General features: G+C 42.0%; 1 protein-coding gene across 1 annotated transcript in view; it reads right to left on the bottom strand.

Moving 5' to 3' along the window:
- Nucleotides 1-8133, bottom strand: part of LOC139410637 (drebrin-like protein A) — a 52578-nt gene extending 44445 nt beyond the window's left edge. The window contains exon 1 of the mRNA XM_071155992.1: nt 7705-8133. Coding sequence (XP_071012093.1) covers nt 7705-7790 — 86 coding nt within the window. The 5' untranslated portion in view covers nt 7791-8133. The remainder of the gene's footprint in view (nt 1-7704) is intronic.
- Between the last annotated feature and the right edge of the window lie 8287 nt (nt 8134-16420).

Genomic DNA, 16420 nt, shown 5'->3' on the forward strand with positions numbered 1-16420 from the left:
ATATTAGTTATAGTGATTTTACTCATATCAACTTTGTTTATGAATTAAGTGATTCAAACTCGTAATTCTGTTACCAAATTGGTAACGGAATTACCAACAAAAATCATTAACGGAATTACTGCAACTGAATTGGCTTCAATGGGAAATCATAATAGTCATGAACCAGAGTTGGGTCACCTGTTATGTTCCTCCCTTCCACCAGCATACCGTTATGTTCAGCTCATAACTGTTTTATATCTCCTTCTTTCATCTGGTGGTCAAACCATGAGTGTTAACACAGTCTGAACAACCCCTCACTCTCTCCAGTTAATGTCAACTCTCCCAGCTCTCTCTGACACCTACCCATGAGCCCCCGCTCTTTCCATTTCTGTAACCAGCATCCTCACCCACTGATCGACACCGAACGTCTACGGACATTGAAAAGTAGTTGAAATTTGGTCAGTCCACCCTGGCCTTGATGTTAACTTCCACAGACTGACTGGAACAAATCTGAAACTATCATAGACATACAGTGCCTTGCGAAAGTATTCGGCCCCCTTGAACTTTGCGACCTTTTGCCACATTTCAGGCTTCAAACATAAAGATATAAAACTGTATTTTTTTGTGAAGAATCAACACCAAGTGGGACACAATCATGAAGTGGAACGACATTTATTGGATATTTCAAACTTTTTTAACAAATCAAAAACTGAAAAATTGGGCGTGCAAAATTATTCAGCCCCCTTAAGTTAATACTTTGTAGCGCCACCTTTTGCTGCGATTACAGCTGTAAGTCGCTTGGGGTATGTCTCTATCAGTTTTGCACATCGAGAGACTGACATTTTTTACCATTCCTCCTTGCAAAACAGCTCGAGCTCAGTGAGGTTGGATGGAGAGCATTTGTGAACAGCAGTTTTCAGTTCTTTCCACAGATTCTCGATTGGATTCAGGTCTGGACTTTGACTTGGCCATTCTAACACCTGGATATGTTTATTTTTGAACCATTCCATTGTAGATTTTGCTTTATGTTTTGGATCATTGTCTTGTTGGAAGACAAATCTCTGTCCCAGTCTCAGGTCTTTTGCAGACTCTATCAGCTTTTCTTCCAGAATGGTCCTGTATTTGGCTCCATCCATCTTCCCATCAATTTTAACCATCTTCCCTGTCCCTGCTGAAGAAAATCAGGCCCAAACCATGATGCTGCCACCACCATGTTTGACAGTGGGGATGGTGTGTTCAGCTGTGTTGCTTTTACGCCAAACATAACGTTTTGCATTGTTGCCAAAAAGTTCAATTTTGGTTTCATCTGACCAGAGCACCTTCTTCCACATGTTCGGTGTGTCTCCCAGGTGGCTTGTGGCAAACTTTAAACGACACTTTTTATGGATATCTTTAAGAAATGGCTTTCTTCTTGCCACTCTTCCATAAAGGCCAGATTTGTGCAATATACGACTGATTGTTGTCCTATGGACAGAGTCTCCCACCTCAGCTGTAGATCTCTGCAGTTCATCCAGAGTGATCATGGGCCTCTTGGCTGCATCTCTGATCAGTCTTCTCCTTGTATGAGCTGAAAGTTTAGAGGGACGGCCAGGTCTTGGTAGATTTGCAGTGGTCTGATACTCCTTCCATTTCAATATTATCGCTTGCACAGTGCTCCTTGGGATGTTTAAAGCTTGGGAAATCTTTTTGTATCTAAATCCGGCTTTAAACTTCTTCACAACAGTATCTCAGACCTGCCTGGTGTGTTCCTTGTTCTTCATGATGCTCTCTGCGCTTTTAACGGACCTCTGAGACTATCACAGTGCAGGTGCATTTATACGGAGACTTGATTACAAACAGGTGGATTGTATTTATCATCATTAGTCATTTAGGTCAACATTGGATCATTCAGAGATCCTCACTGAACTTCTGGAGAGAGTTTGCTGCACTGAAAGTAAAGGGGCTGAATAATTTTGCACGCCCAATTTTTCAGTTTTTGATTTGTTAAAAAAGTTTGAAATATCCAATAAATGTCGTTCCACTTCATGATTGTGTCCCACTTGTTGTTGATTCTTCACAAAAAAATACAGTTTTATATCTTTATGTTTGAAGCCTGAAATGTGGCAAAAGGTCGCAAAGTTCAAGGGGGCCGAATACTTTCGCAAGGCACTGTATGTTTCACAAGTTTGGATAGCACAGTAGAGTACAGTACTGTGTACAGTACAATATAGTAAAGAACTGAGTACAGTACAGTGAGCAGAGCACAGTACAATATAGTAAAGTACTGAGTACAGTACAGTGAGTAGAGCACAGTACAATATAGTAAAGAACTGAGTACAGTACAGTGAGCAGAGCACAGTATTGTTCAATACAACATAGTAGTACAGTACACTACAATACAGTAAAGAAAATAGTTTAGTACAGTATATTGTCCTCTGTTGTAATGTTCTGTGCGTTATTATACTGGAACATACTGTACTCTGCTGCTCTGTGATGTCAAAGAACAACATTTGTATTATGTATTTCTGTGTAGTACAGATCAGGGACCCATGATGTCATTCCGTTACTGGGTGGAAATCTACTTCACTTACTGTAGTTTAATAACCAAACTCAATGTGTCATGTCATAGCTGACACCCATTTCTTTCTGCATTCATCTCTGAACCTTAATTCGGGGCTGATATTTAAGAGTTTTTGGAAAATGTGGTCGCATAAAAACCCTGAGGGAGATTTTACTCTAATTCCATCATCAAAGTTGGCATCTGCACAGGTCTTCCACTAAGTTAGTTTTTGTAAATGTTTGTGGAAATTGTTCAAAGTAGTCCTGGTTGTTTATTAAACTTTGAAATCAATTGTTTTTGTTTGGCATACATTTTAAAGTGAAAATAAAAAAACTGAGTCTAAGCGTAATTCTGTTACCATGGAAATGCCCAACTGAAAATAGCAGCCAGATAGTTAGCGGTCGTTTAGGTTCACACGCCTTGGTTGGCCAATGCCACACACACACACACACACACACACACGTTTGAGTCCTCTACCAGGTAACCTTAAACACTGGCACCCTTAAGGAGCTGAGCCTGTGGAACCGATAGCAGGCCTCCAATATACTGTGACAGACAGTAAGGACAGGAAAGGGGGGGGGGGGGGGGGGGGTGACTCAGTGGATTGTTTAATGGCTTAGAACAGCTGCATTATAGCATTACATTCCCATACCCTCTAATCCACCGTCTGGGGAAACACAGTTTAATACAGTATTAATTCAAACAGGTTAAACAACATCATAGGGAAATAATATGCTAAAGAAGAGTGGAAGAGGAGAGGGAACTGGAGGGTTCCCAAAGGTACAGGACTTGTTCATTCAAGCATTTAATTCAACTATTAGGTCCTTAATAATACTCCTATATAGCCAACAACTGAATTATGAGTTCTCTCCCTACTACCTAGACTTTTGGTGACAAAGGTCAGTGGCATTTCTTGTTCTTCCATTGTGAGAGTCAAAGTGTGTGAAATGAATACTTTGACAGATCAGCAAGGAGTTGTCCTTGCCTGTTGCTAACAAGACGTCCTTTCAACAACATCTCCCTTGGAACAGGGAGTGTGTGAGTGAGTGTGTCATGCTGGACTCAGACCAAAGTGTGTGTGTGAGAACACCAAACACAACAAATGATAGGATACACCACAGCTCACAGATTGCACAATCTTCCTTGGACTGGCTGTGATCTTTTTAACACAATAGAATGAAAATGACACCAAATCACTGCAACTTCTCACAAACATCTCATCTTTACTTTGGAAGGGAACATCTCATCTTTACTTTGGAAGGGAACATCTCATCTTTACTTTGGAAGGGAACATCTCATCTTTACTTTGGAAGGGAACATCTCATCTTTACTTTGGAAGGGAACATCTCATCTTTACTTTGGAAGGGAACATCTCATCTTTACTTTGGAAGGGAACATCTCATCTTTACTTTGGAAGGGAACATCTCATCTTTACTTTGGAAGGGAACATCTCATCTTTACTTTGGAAGGGAACATCTCATCTTTACTTTGGAAGGGAACATCTCATCTTTACTTTGGAAGGGAACATCTCATCTTTACTTTGGAAGGGAACATCTCATCTTTACTTTGGAAGGGAACATCTCATCTTTACTTTGGAAGGGAACATCTCATCTTTACTTTGGAAGGGAACATCTCATCTTTACTTTGGAAGGGAACATCTCACTTATTTTTTTGAAAACACTATCACACAACAACAACAAAAAAATCAACAAGGTTATTTTGGAACATTTGGAAAGGAATCGAATGTGTACCTTATCACCATCCAAATCAGCTGTGGTCAAATCTTTGCAATGAGTCAGAACTAATTGTAAAAATGCTCCCCCACCCACAGTCAACACACAGTCTGCCAAGAGCAGTGGGGAGAACAAGGTGTGTCTGACAGTGTTCCAAGTCACCAGGGCCCAGAGATGGTTAGATACAGCCCACACCCAACACTGATGATGAATAGGAGTCACACTCCTATTGAGCTCAATATGAATCCTATGAGCTAATGTGCAGAGCAAGAGCTGTAAAATGTCAGTCTGATAAAACATTTGTAGAGCCTCACTGCTTATATTCCTCTCTGTTTTCATATGGTTTACTGGATTGGTACAACAATACTCAGTCTATGTGGCAGGCCTTAAACACTTCTGCCCATGCATGTTGCCTGCCTGACAAAGTACACAAAAAAAAAAACTGTTAAACTACGGCAGAGAAATGACATTCCAATCTTGAAATGTTCCTCAGGTCCCCAGTGCCCAGTCCCCAGTGCCCAGTCCCCAGTCCCCAGTCCCCAGTCCTGTTGGATGGACAGTAAATGACAGTGTGTCTGCCTTTGACCACCATTAGGAGCACGGCTACTGACTGAGGTATTTTCTGGAGTCATGAAAAGTGAGAAAGGGGGATTTTTCAGCCCTCCGTCTACTGTAGCTAAAATAATCCGTAGCTGTACTTTTATGAAAGTTACCTGTAAGGTTACAAAGCAGAACACAGTGTACGTTTGACAGCTTACTTCAACAATTTCCATAAGCAACCTTGTACATCACCATGTGTGTCTTTGGACATACAGTAAATATCTGGTTTGAAAATTGAACGCAGTAGGACGTATGTTGATGTAATTCAGACTACTGCTCCACACACACACACCACATACTGCAGATTGGAGGCTGTGTGTGAAACAGTCTAAAGTCATTAAAAGGAACTAGGAGAGACCTCTGGAACGGTGTTGTTGAATAGTCAGCCTCCCTATTCCTAGAGGTCTTACCTCACAGGGGCTGTTTCCCATTCACAAGGACATTAGATAACACAGTGGGATCTCAAGACCAACATGGTGTAAGTGTGGGAGGACAGGCTATAGAACAGCCCTCTAGTCTACCCCCTACTATGTCTCTCTCTCACACAGGAACTTTGATGTCATTGCAACACCCACTTCACAATTCAGTCCAGCCAGACAGTTTGCAGAGAGTGTTATTCAGCCTTTTAGAGTGGGTTTCCTCTCTGTGTGTGTATATGAGAGAGAGAGAGAGAGAGAAAGAGAGAGAGAGAAAGAGAAAGAAAGAGAGAGAAAGAGAAAGAAAGAGAAAGAGAGAGAGAGAAAGAGAGAAAAAGAGAAAAAGAGAGAGAGAGAAAGAGAGAAAGAAAGAGAAAGAAAGAAAGAAAGAAAGAAAGAGAAAGAGAGAAAGAGAGAAAGAGAGAAAGAGAGAAAGAGAGAAAGAGAGAAAGAGAGAAAGAGAGAAAGAGAGAGAGAGAGAGAGAGAGAGAGAGAGAGAGAGAGAGAGAGAGAGAGAGAGAGAGAGAGAGAGAGAGAGAGAGAGAGAAAGAGAGAAAGAGAGAAAGAGAGAGAAAGAGAGAAAGAGAGAAAGAGAGAAAGAGAGAGAAAGAGAGAGAAAACAATGTTTATGCAGGATGGATAAGTCACCATGACGACGGAGCTGCCAAGTCATGACAAGATGAGAGGGGAAAACACCAAGCTGAGTGTCAGGTTCACTTCCATGATCCTGCTTCTGCACGTTTCTCTGTCTGGCTACTCTTTGTTGGAGGGATCCTTTTTAATAACAATATCTGAGAAACCACTCTTATGTCAGCTGAGACTGTCCAGAGAGTAATACGGATAACATTTAAGTTCGTTTTAAGAGGTTTCTTAATCAATAGAGCAGCTATTATGCATTCATTGATTATCAACATCTTCATATGACACTTTTACTACATAGGACCTATAACAGTTTGTTGGAATGTACAGCAACTAGGTTACATAACCTTGGATGTTTGATAGATGGGTGGTTAACCACAAAGCGGACCACACAAGTCATGACATCACCATGGCGACATATCGTTATTATCTCTAATTGTGTGGGATCACGTCAACAGAACCGAGAGAACACACACATTAAGAAGTTCGGCAGAGAAGATAATTTGAGGTTATGCGAATGGTGGTGGAAAACACTGTCTCAGGCACCTCTCCAGAATATCCCATAAGTGCTCAATTGTGTTGAGATCTGGTGAATGAGACACACACACACTTTAAACTCCCTATGCCCCTTTGAGACCCCTCTTTGAAAGTCACTGAGATATCTTCTTCTAGCCATGGTAGACAAAACAATGAGCATGACCCTAAGCATGATGGGATGTTAATTGCTGAATTAACTCAGGAACCACACGTGTATTGCAGCACCTGCTCTCAATATACGTTGTATCCCTCATTTACTGAAGGGTTTCCATTACTTTGTCCAACTTTGATAACCTCTACATAGGGGTAAATTACACAAATATCACCATATAGGCAGAAACCTGAGCTGAGCACAAAGCATAAAGTCATAGAGCCCTGGAGAATAGCTGAGACACTGCACACCAGGCCAGCAGCAGAGCGCAAGACAGGTGTTTGAGTCCAACCATGTGCCACACAGGTAGATAGCCAACAGTGTGAGAAAGGTGTAATTATGGCCCACAATTCGGCATGCGGGAGTAAAAGGCACTGTGTCCTACCTAGGACACTGGTAGACAGCAGGCGGTGGATAGCTAGCTGGAACACCGGTAGAAAGTGTACTTCACCCCCATAAAACTCAGATAATAGTTTATTTCCCTTTTGGCCCACATTTTAATGGCATCAACAATCAGGAGAAATCTGTCACGCAAGCATGAAGATGGCATGCTGGAGGGGAGGGGGGGAGGGGCGGGGGGGCGTTCATGCAGGAACCAATGGGAAGCTCAAAGGGTGGGCGTTCCTGTAGATGCAGGAATGCCCACATGCAGGAACGCCTTGTATTGCAGGCCGCAATCACACACTTCTGAACAGTTTGGCACACGAACTAATGCCCCACACCACCTGCCTGTCCTCCTGTGTTGGTCGTGAGGTAGGCTACCTACACTAACTGAGCCATCTGAATTGCCCTGATTATAACTGTCGGTCTGCCACTATACATAGCCTATAGACACACCTACAGCACCGTTTTATATTTGACCACCTCCATAACCTTTGCAGTGCTGGAACCAAAATGAAATCAAACTTGAATTACACAACACCCTCTTCTTTTAAACGCGAAAACACGCAGGGCAGAATGAAGGAGTAGGCTATTTTTAAACCATCCAAATATTATTTAGAAACGTTCTTATGACAGTTAAAAGTGACATGGAATTCTGAAAAGAGCAATGCTCACTAAATAGAACATGCAAAGACATTCAGGCACTTGGCAGGAAATAAAGAGCTTTACCAGTTGGTTGATGAGCGGGGGTTGAGAATGTCCTCTTTGGCCGTAAGCAGTGACAGGCTGTAGGTATCGAGGTTAATCGCTCGCATAGTGATGCAGAACTTTTTCACAATCCAGCCCCGAAGATTTCTTCACTTAGCCAATTGCACTAGAAACTTATCCGCATAAACGGTCACACTGAAACACTGACGCGCATTCACGGACAAGAGGACGATCTGTAGGCTTATCTCATGCAAAATAGTGGAAGTACCAAGTGGAGAAGAAGGTGAAGGTCCACCAGCAGGCTATGTAGGGCAGCGTTCAGTAAATAAAAACGTAATAGAACGTTCAATTGAACGGAAACGGTGCTGTAGCCTGGTGAACGACCAGTTGAAAAATGGGGTTGTGGCTTCAAAATGCACCTCTAGCTTTTAAATAAGTCAGCCATTGCTTCAAGCCACACCCTGGCACACCCACAAAACAGAGCAAACTGTACCTCAAAGTCCCTTCAAGAACGTACTAAAACTTTTTGGGAAACACACACACACCACAGGAGGTTGGTGGAACCCTAATTGGGGAGGACAGGCTCGTTGTAATGACTGGAGAAAGTGAAATGGTATCAATCAAATACATGGTTTCCAGGTGTTTGATGCCATTCCATCGGCACCATTCCGGCCATTATTATCAGCTGTTCTCCCATCAGCAGCCTCCTGTGACACACACACACACATATATATATATATACACACACACACATACAGACTGCCTAGTTGGGGCTGTTACAGACTTTCTTCAGTGAGATGTAAATACGTGTTCACCAAAAGCCCCACCAGATGAATGGGGGGGAAATCTCAGTTACATTCTAGCTGTCCTGGTCCTCACAACATTATTTTCTCCTTCATTCCACACTTTAATAATAAGGTGGAAATTATATATTTTCACCATTAACTAGCTTTATGTGCATATAACCAAGTAGTTATTTTGAGAGCCATTCGTGTACATCAACATCTCTCACTTTCAGTAAGCTAATATCATCCAGAAACAACGGTGACACAACACAGCTGAGGGTGTATCTGGCTCAGGTTCAAGAAAAGCCACAGGAAAACAAAACACTTTATATTGGCACTGGAAGGGAGGGGCGGTTTAGAGGGGGCAAATGGGGGGGGGGGGGGGGGCAGCTATAGAACTGTCACTCTGGCTTTGTCCCACCAGTCCTTTGAATTGGCCCCTAGCAGCCCTTGGCAGCTCCCAGAGAATCAATGTACAGTGAGGGCCATCTCCATCCAGACTCTTGAAGAATCAGAGGGACCAATGTCATGGGAACTGCGTCTGAGGCAGCCAGCATGTTAAAAAAAATGCAGTTCTCTGGTATTTGAGTGCTGATTAGGGTAGAGGGGTATGCAGAGTGCTTATGTAGGTTTCTCAGCATTTTTTGGGATGGTCATTCTGTTATCGTTCAGTCCAGATGTATCATTTGATAGAATCTTTGTTTCTGGTGTGCCAGTACAGAGTTTCCCCTTAAGTCTTCAGAGATTCGGACAGAGACAGAAGCCCCATTTAAATCTGCTCATCAGACTCACAAAGACTCAGTGTCTGTCTGGCATATGAAATCATAACCATAACCACTACCTTAAAAATAATAAGGAGTCCAATTGCCTTAATCTGACACAACTCTCTTACTGCACCAGTGGAGGCTGGTGGGAGGAGCTATAACAGGAGGGGCTCATTGTAATGGCTGGAATGGAATGAATGGAACAGAGTCAAACGTGGTTTCTAAATGTTAGTTATGTTTGATACTGCTCCATTTATTCCATTCCAGCCATTACAATGAACCTGTACTCAGACAGCTCCTCCGACCAGCCTCCACTGAACTGCATGTAGTGCTACTTCCCCCGCATCTCCATATCCCCAAGCCTTTATTATTCGTACAACTTCCTGTCATTAGGGGCTTCTCTCTGCCCTGGCCGGGGTTCCTGGCCGGACATGATTTGTTGTGCTGTTATGCTTCATTTCAGACGACTCCGGCACTTCCTCCGTTCGGGTGCAGTGGCAGGCAGCTGCTGTTGGATGGGGAGGTGAGATATAGAGGGGGGCTGGTTGGGGGAGGGCATTCATCTTACTGAAACTCTTTCTCTCTCTACATTTTCTCAGTAGGAGTTGCTGTTGACTGTTGGTTGTTTGGTCTGAAATAGCCTGAACAAACTCAGTGTGGGTGACAGTGTTGAGGTGAGTATCCGAAAGGCAACATCCTCTCACAGATCTCTTGATTGTGTGTCTAGATGGTTATTATTGGTCACTATGTATAGCTATTGCTAGACATAGTAGGCCTCTATCATGATTACAAGCATGGTTATAAGCATGGTTGATTGCACAGTACATTGGTGCATGGTGAGGTTTCCTCGCAGTACAAAACAAAAAGGTCTTCAAAATCAAATCAAATCAAATTGTATTTATCATATGCGCCAAATACAGCAGGTGTGGACGTTACAGTGAAATGTGGATCGGCAGGTAGCCTAGTGGTTAAAGCGTTGGGCCAGTAACCGGAAGGTTGCTAGATCAAATCCCTGAGCTGACAAGGTAAAAATCTGTTGTCCCTGAGCAAGGCAGTTAACCCACTGTTCCTAGACCGTCATTGTAAATAAGAATTTGTTCTTAACTGACTTTCCTAGTTAAATAAAGGTTAAATTAAAATAAATAAATATCAATGCTTGAACCAGTTAAAGAAGAAAAAAAATGTTAAGAAGGTATTTACTAAATAAACTGAAGTAAACAATGAAAAAAATAAGAAAATAAAAAAATAACACATGGTGAGGCGATATACTGGGGGTACCGGTACTGAGTCAATGTGGAGGCTATGTACAGAGTCAATGTGGAGGCTATATACAGGGGTACCTGTACAGAGTCAATGTGGAGGCTATATACAGGGGTACCGGTACTGAGTCAATGTGGAGGCTATGTACAGAGTCAATGTGGAGGCTATATACAGGGGTACCTGTACAGAGTCAATGTGGAGGCTATATACAGGGGTACCGGTACAGAGTCAATGTGGAGGCTATGTACAGAGTCAATGTGGAGGCTATATACAGGGGTACCTGTACAGAGTCAATGTGGAGGCTATATACAGGGGTACCGGTACAGAGTCAATGTGGAGGCTATGTACAGAGTCAATGTGGAGGCTATATACAGGGGTACCTGTACAGAGTCAATGTGGAGGCTATATACAGGGGTACCGGTACAGAGTCAATGTGGAGGCTATGTACAGAGTCAATGTGGAGGCTATATACAGGGGTACCTGTACAGAGTCAATGTGGAGGCTATATACAGGGGTACCGGTACAGAGTCAATGTGGAGGCTATGTACAGAGTCAATGTGGAGGCTATATACAGGGGTACCGGTACAGAGTCAATGTGGAGGCTATGTACAGAGTCAATGTGGAGGCTATATACAGGGGTACCTGTACAGAGTCAATGTGGAGGCTATATACAGGGGTACCTGTACTGAGTCAATGTGGAGGCTATGTACAGAGTCAATGTGGAGGCTATATACAGGGGTACCTGTACAGAGTCAATGTGGAGGCTATATACAGGGGTACCGGTACAGAGTCAATGTGGAGGCTATATACAGGGGTACCTGTACAGAGTCAATGTGGAGGCTATATACAGGGGTACCGGTACAGAGTCAATGTGGAGGCTATATACAGGGGTACCTGTACAGAGTCAATGTGGAGGCTATATACAGGGGTACCGGTACAGAGTCAATGTGGAGGCTATATACAGGGGTACCTGTACAGAGTCAATGTGGAGGCTATATACAGGGGGTACCAGTACAGAGTCAATGTGGAGGCTATATACAGGGGTACCGGTACAGAGTCAATGTGGAGGCTATATACAGGGGTACCGGTACAGAGTCAATGTGGAGGCTATATACAGGGGTACCTGTACAGAGTCAATGTGGAGGCTATATACAGGGGTACCGGTACAGAGTCAATGTGGAGGCTATATACAGGGGGTACCAGTACAGAGTCAATGTGGAGGCTATATACAGGGGGTACCAGTACAGAGTCAATGTGGAGGCTATATACAGGGGGTACCAGTACAGAGTCAATGTGGAGGCTATATACAGGGGATACCAGTACAGAGTCAATGTGCGGGGGCACCTGTGTGGAGGTAATTGAGGTAATATGTATATGTAGGTAGAGGTAAAGTGACTATGCATATATAATAAACAGAGAGTAGCAGCAGTGCAAAAATGTGTGTGTGGGGTGGGGTGGGGTGGGGTGTGACAGTTTGGGAAGGAAAGGCGGACCAAAATGCAGCATGGTTATATTTTTTAATAAGAAAACTCAACACGAACATAATACAAAACAATAAACGTGGTAAAACTGAAACAGCCCTATCTGGTGCATCAAACACAAAGACAGGAAACAACCACCCACAAAACCCCACACAAAACAGGCTACCTAAATATGGTTCCCAATCAGAGACAATGACTAACACCTGCCTCTGATTGAGAACCATATCAGGCCAAACATAGAAATAGACAAACTAGACATATAACATAGAATGCCCACTCAGATGTGATGGTTATTTTCCCCTGCTCTGATAAGTGTTTTATTGAAGTTGTTAGGTTTTGTACCGTCATACAACCTGATATTACCAGGTACTGACCCCTAGAAGACCCCCCCCCCCCCTCCCCTCTCTCAATTTTAATTCAAGACTCAACCTTAATTAAAATAATAATGATTTATAAATGTAGAGTGAAGAGTTGAATGTTAGAACAATGTATTGGCCCAAATACATCTAAACGAAAAATTATATGAAAACAAAAACAGCATTCAGGACTACTCATTCCATATTTCATTCTTTCATTTGTTTTTTCTTTCTTCAGTGCACCTTCTATTAAAGTGATGTCTCTACATCCCAAATGATGTTGGCGACCAGTTGCAGTGATTGGTGCCTTAATGGGGCAGATTATGCTTGTTTTTGGTACAGAGCATGTGTCCTCTCTGTTTGGCCCAAAAAATTATCTTGATGGATAACTTGAGTCCATGTTTTCATCATCGGCGATTTCAATATAGTACTCATCATCATCATAGCAGGTTTTGAATGCCTGAGAATGATTCAATCATCTGATTTGCCTATAGCAATATTTACCTTGGAGGATAGTTAATGAGGCTAACCCTGCAACGTTCAAAGGTAGGCACATTCCGGTGAGTAGTACCTTTACAAGACAATTAAACATGATAATGTCCTGGGAAAGGCTGTTCCATAAGCAGACCATTAAGCATTCCAGACATAGCTCACACTGAACACACACCCACACCCACAAACACACACACACACCCACCCCACACAAACACAACCCACGCAAACACACACACGCAAATGAGGGCTTACAGGACTGTCAAATCAAATCAAATTTTATTGGTCACATACACATGGTTAGCAGATGTTAATGCGAGTGTAGCGAAATGCTTGTGCTTCTAGTTCCGACAGTGCAGCAATAACAAGTAATATCTAACAAGTAATATCTAACAAGTAATATCTAACAAGTAATATCTAACAAGTAATATCTAACAAGTAATATCTAACAAGTAATATCTAACAAGTAATATCTAACACTACCTAAAAAACACAAATGCATGTATCACTAGCCACTTTAAACTATGCCACTTTCTTTACTTACTCATCTCATATGTGTATACTGTACTCGATACCATCTACTGCATCTTGCCTATGCCGTTCTGTACCATCACTCATTCATATCTTTATGTACATGTTCTTTATCCCTTTACACTTGTGTGTATAAGGTAGCAGTTGTGGAACTGTTAGGTTAGATTACACGTTGGTTATTACTGCATTGTCGTAACTAGAAGCACAAGCATTTCGCTACACTCACATTAACATCTGCTAACCATGTGTATGTGACAAATACATTTGATTTGAAATATAATTGTATGATTTTATCAAATTTGATCTCTGAGAAATTAAGCTAATTGATTGCACCTCAACTGGCCCTTTTAATTGTAGGCTTACTCTATCTATTCAAGTCCATTAACCTTTTACTGCAGTGGGCTAAATCAGGGTAGTCTTGAACAAATCTACTTTGAAACACAGGTATACACCTCACACATGGTTATGGGCTTAAAACAAAGAAGACACCTGTACAATGTATTACATTTTGAGTTTGCATCCCAATACTATACTTTATATATATAACAGAAGACTGAAATATAACAAAAAACATTTGACATAAAAACACAGGATGTCCTGCATTTAAAAAAAAGTTCATTAATAAAATAACGATGATTAATTATGGAATTATGACATTCCACCGATGAGGCTACTGGGTCATTTGACTGACATTCCCCCGATGAGGCTACTGGGTCATTTGACTGACATTCCACCGATGAGGCTACTGGGTCATTTGACTGCAGCAAAGGGCTACCCTTATAACTACGTGGAAATATGTTTATTAAATATATATATATATATATATATATATATATATATATATATATATATATATATATATATATATATATATATATATATATATATTTTTTTTTTTAAAAGGTGCTTTCTAGTACCTGAAAGGGTTCTTTGGCTGTCTACATAGGAGAACCCTTTGAAGAACATTTGTTGGTTCCAGGTAGAACCATTTTGGTTCCAATTATAACCATTTTGTGTTCCATGTAGAACCCTTTCCACGGAGGATTCTTCATGAAACCCGAAATGGTTCTACCTGGAACCAAAAAGGGTTATCACCTGGAACCAAAAATGATTATCCTATGGGGAAAGCCAAAAACCTTTTGGAGCCCTTTTTTCTAAGTGTAGGTTTAACTTAAACATATCTCTCTTAACACATAACTCTCAAAGAAATCAATGTGTGATTTGAGTGAAATTCCGATCTGCGTGATCAAATCTGAAGTTAGAATGTGGCCCTGTATGACACTATGGAATAGCACTGAGCAAACGCAGCCTGATAAGTCTCCCTTCCTGCCTGTTTCTGCTTCCCTCATAACCTTTCAGAACTGAACCTGTAAGGTTGTGTGTTATTGTCTGTCTGGGTGGTATTGAGTTAGACGTGGGAGAGCTGGACTGCTGTTAGGCCATAGTGGAGCACTCCCTCAGTCATGATAAGCCATGCAATAGGTTTACGAGGCAGGAAGGGACCCAGACCATAACAAGCACCAGGCCATGTTGAGACAGTGACACCATGTGAGGCAGGAAGGGAACCAGACTACCACCACCACCAGCAGACCCTGTTGAGACAGTGACAACACCGCCATTGAGAGCATCTTGTCGGGCTGTATCACTGCCTGGTACGGTAAGTGAACCGTCCGCAACCGCAGGGCTCTTCAGAGGGTGCTGCAGTCATCCCAACGCATCACCGGGGGCACACTGTCTGCCTTCCAGGACATCTACAGCACCCGGTTTCACAGGAAGGCCTTGAAGATTATCAAAGACCTCAACCAGTCATTTTGAATTCCATAAAGTGAGTGTGCAAGAGCTGAAAAAATTATTGCTGTCTATCAACAATGACAAGCCACAAGGTGGCCGGACAACTTAGATAGAAAATTACTGAGGATAATAGCCAATGATATTGCCACTCCTATTTGCCATATCTTCAATCTAAGCCTACTAGAAAGTGTGTGCCTTCAGGCCAGGAGGAAGCCCCCTTTTACCGGCTCAAATAGCCAACCAATCAGCCTGTTACCAACCGTTAGTAAACTTTTGGAAAAAATGGTGTTTGACCAGATACAATGCTATTTTACTGTAAACAAATTGACAATAGACTTTCAGCACTCTTATAGGGAAGGACAATCAACAAGCACGGCACTTGCACAAATGACTGATGATTGACAGAGAAATTGATGATAAAAAGATTGTGGGAGCTGTTTTGTTAGACTTCAGTGCAGTTTTTGACATTATCAAGGTAGACACCTCTGGAAAAACATATGTGTTATGGCTTTACCCTGCTATATTGTGGATAAATAGTATCCTGTCCAACAGAATCAGGAATTCCCCTGGGCAGCTGTCTAGGCCCCTTACTTTTTTCAATCTTTACTAAGGACATGCCACTGCCTTTGAGTAAAGCCAATGTGTCTATGTATGCGGATGACTTAACACTATACAAGTCAGCTACTACCGTGAACTAAATCACTGCAACACTTAACAAAGAGCTGCAGTTAGTTTCAGAACGTGTGGCAATGAATAAGTTAGTCTTAAATATTTAATTTGGGACAAATCAATCACTGAACCCTAAACCTCAACTAAATCTTGTAATAAATAATGTGAAAATTAATTTGACTAAACTGCTTGGAGAAATCCCTGGATTTTCAACTGTCATGGTCAAAACATGTTGATACAACAGTAGCTAAGATTGGGAGAAGTCTGTCTATAATAAAGCGCTGCTCTGCCTTTTTAACAACACTATCAACAAAACAGGTCCTACAGGCCCTAGTTTTGTCGCACCTGGACTTCTGTTCAGTTGTGTGGTCAGGTGCCAGAAAGACAGACCTCTGAAAATTGCAACTGGCTCAGAATAGGGAAGCACGATTGGCCCTTAAATGTACACGGAAAGCTAACATTAATAATATGCATGTAAATCTCTCATGGCTTAATGTGGAGGAGAGATTGACTTCATAACTACTTGTTTATGTAAGAGGTGTTAACAAGCTGAATGCACTGAGCTGTCTGTTTAAACTACTAGCACACAGCTCGGACACCCATGCATA

This window comes from Oncorhynchus clarkii, chromosome 6 (genome assembly GCF_045791955.1).
Source record: "Oncorhynchus clarkii lewisi isolate Uvic-CL-2024 chromosome 6, UVic_Ocla_1.0, whole genome shotgun sequence".
Classification (NCBI taxonomy): Eukaryota; Metazoa; Chordata; class Actinopteri; order Salmoniformes; family Salmonidae; genus Oncorhynchus; species Oncorhynchus clarkii.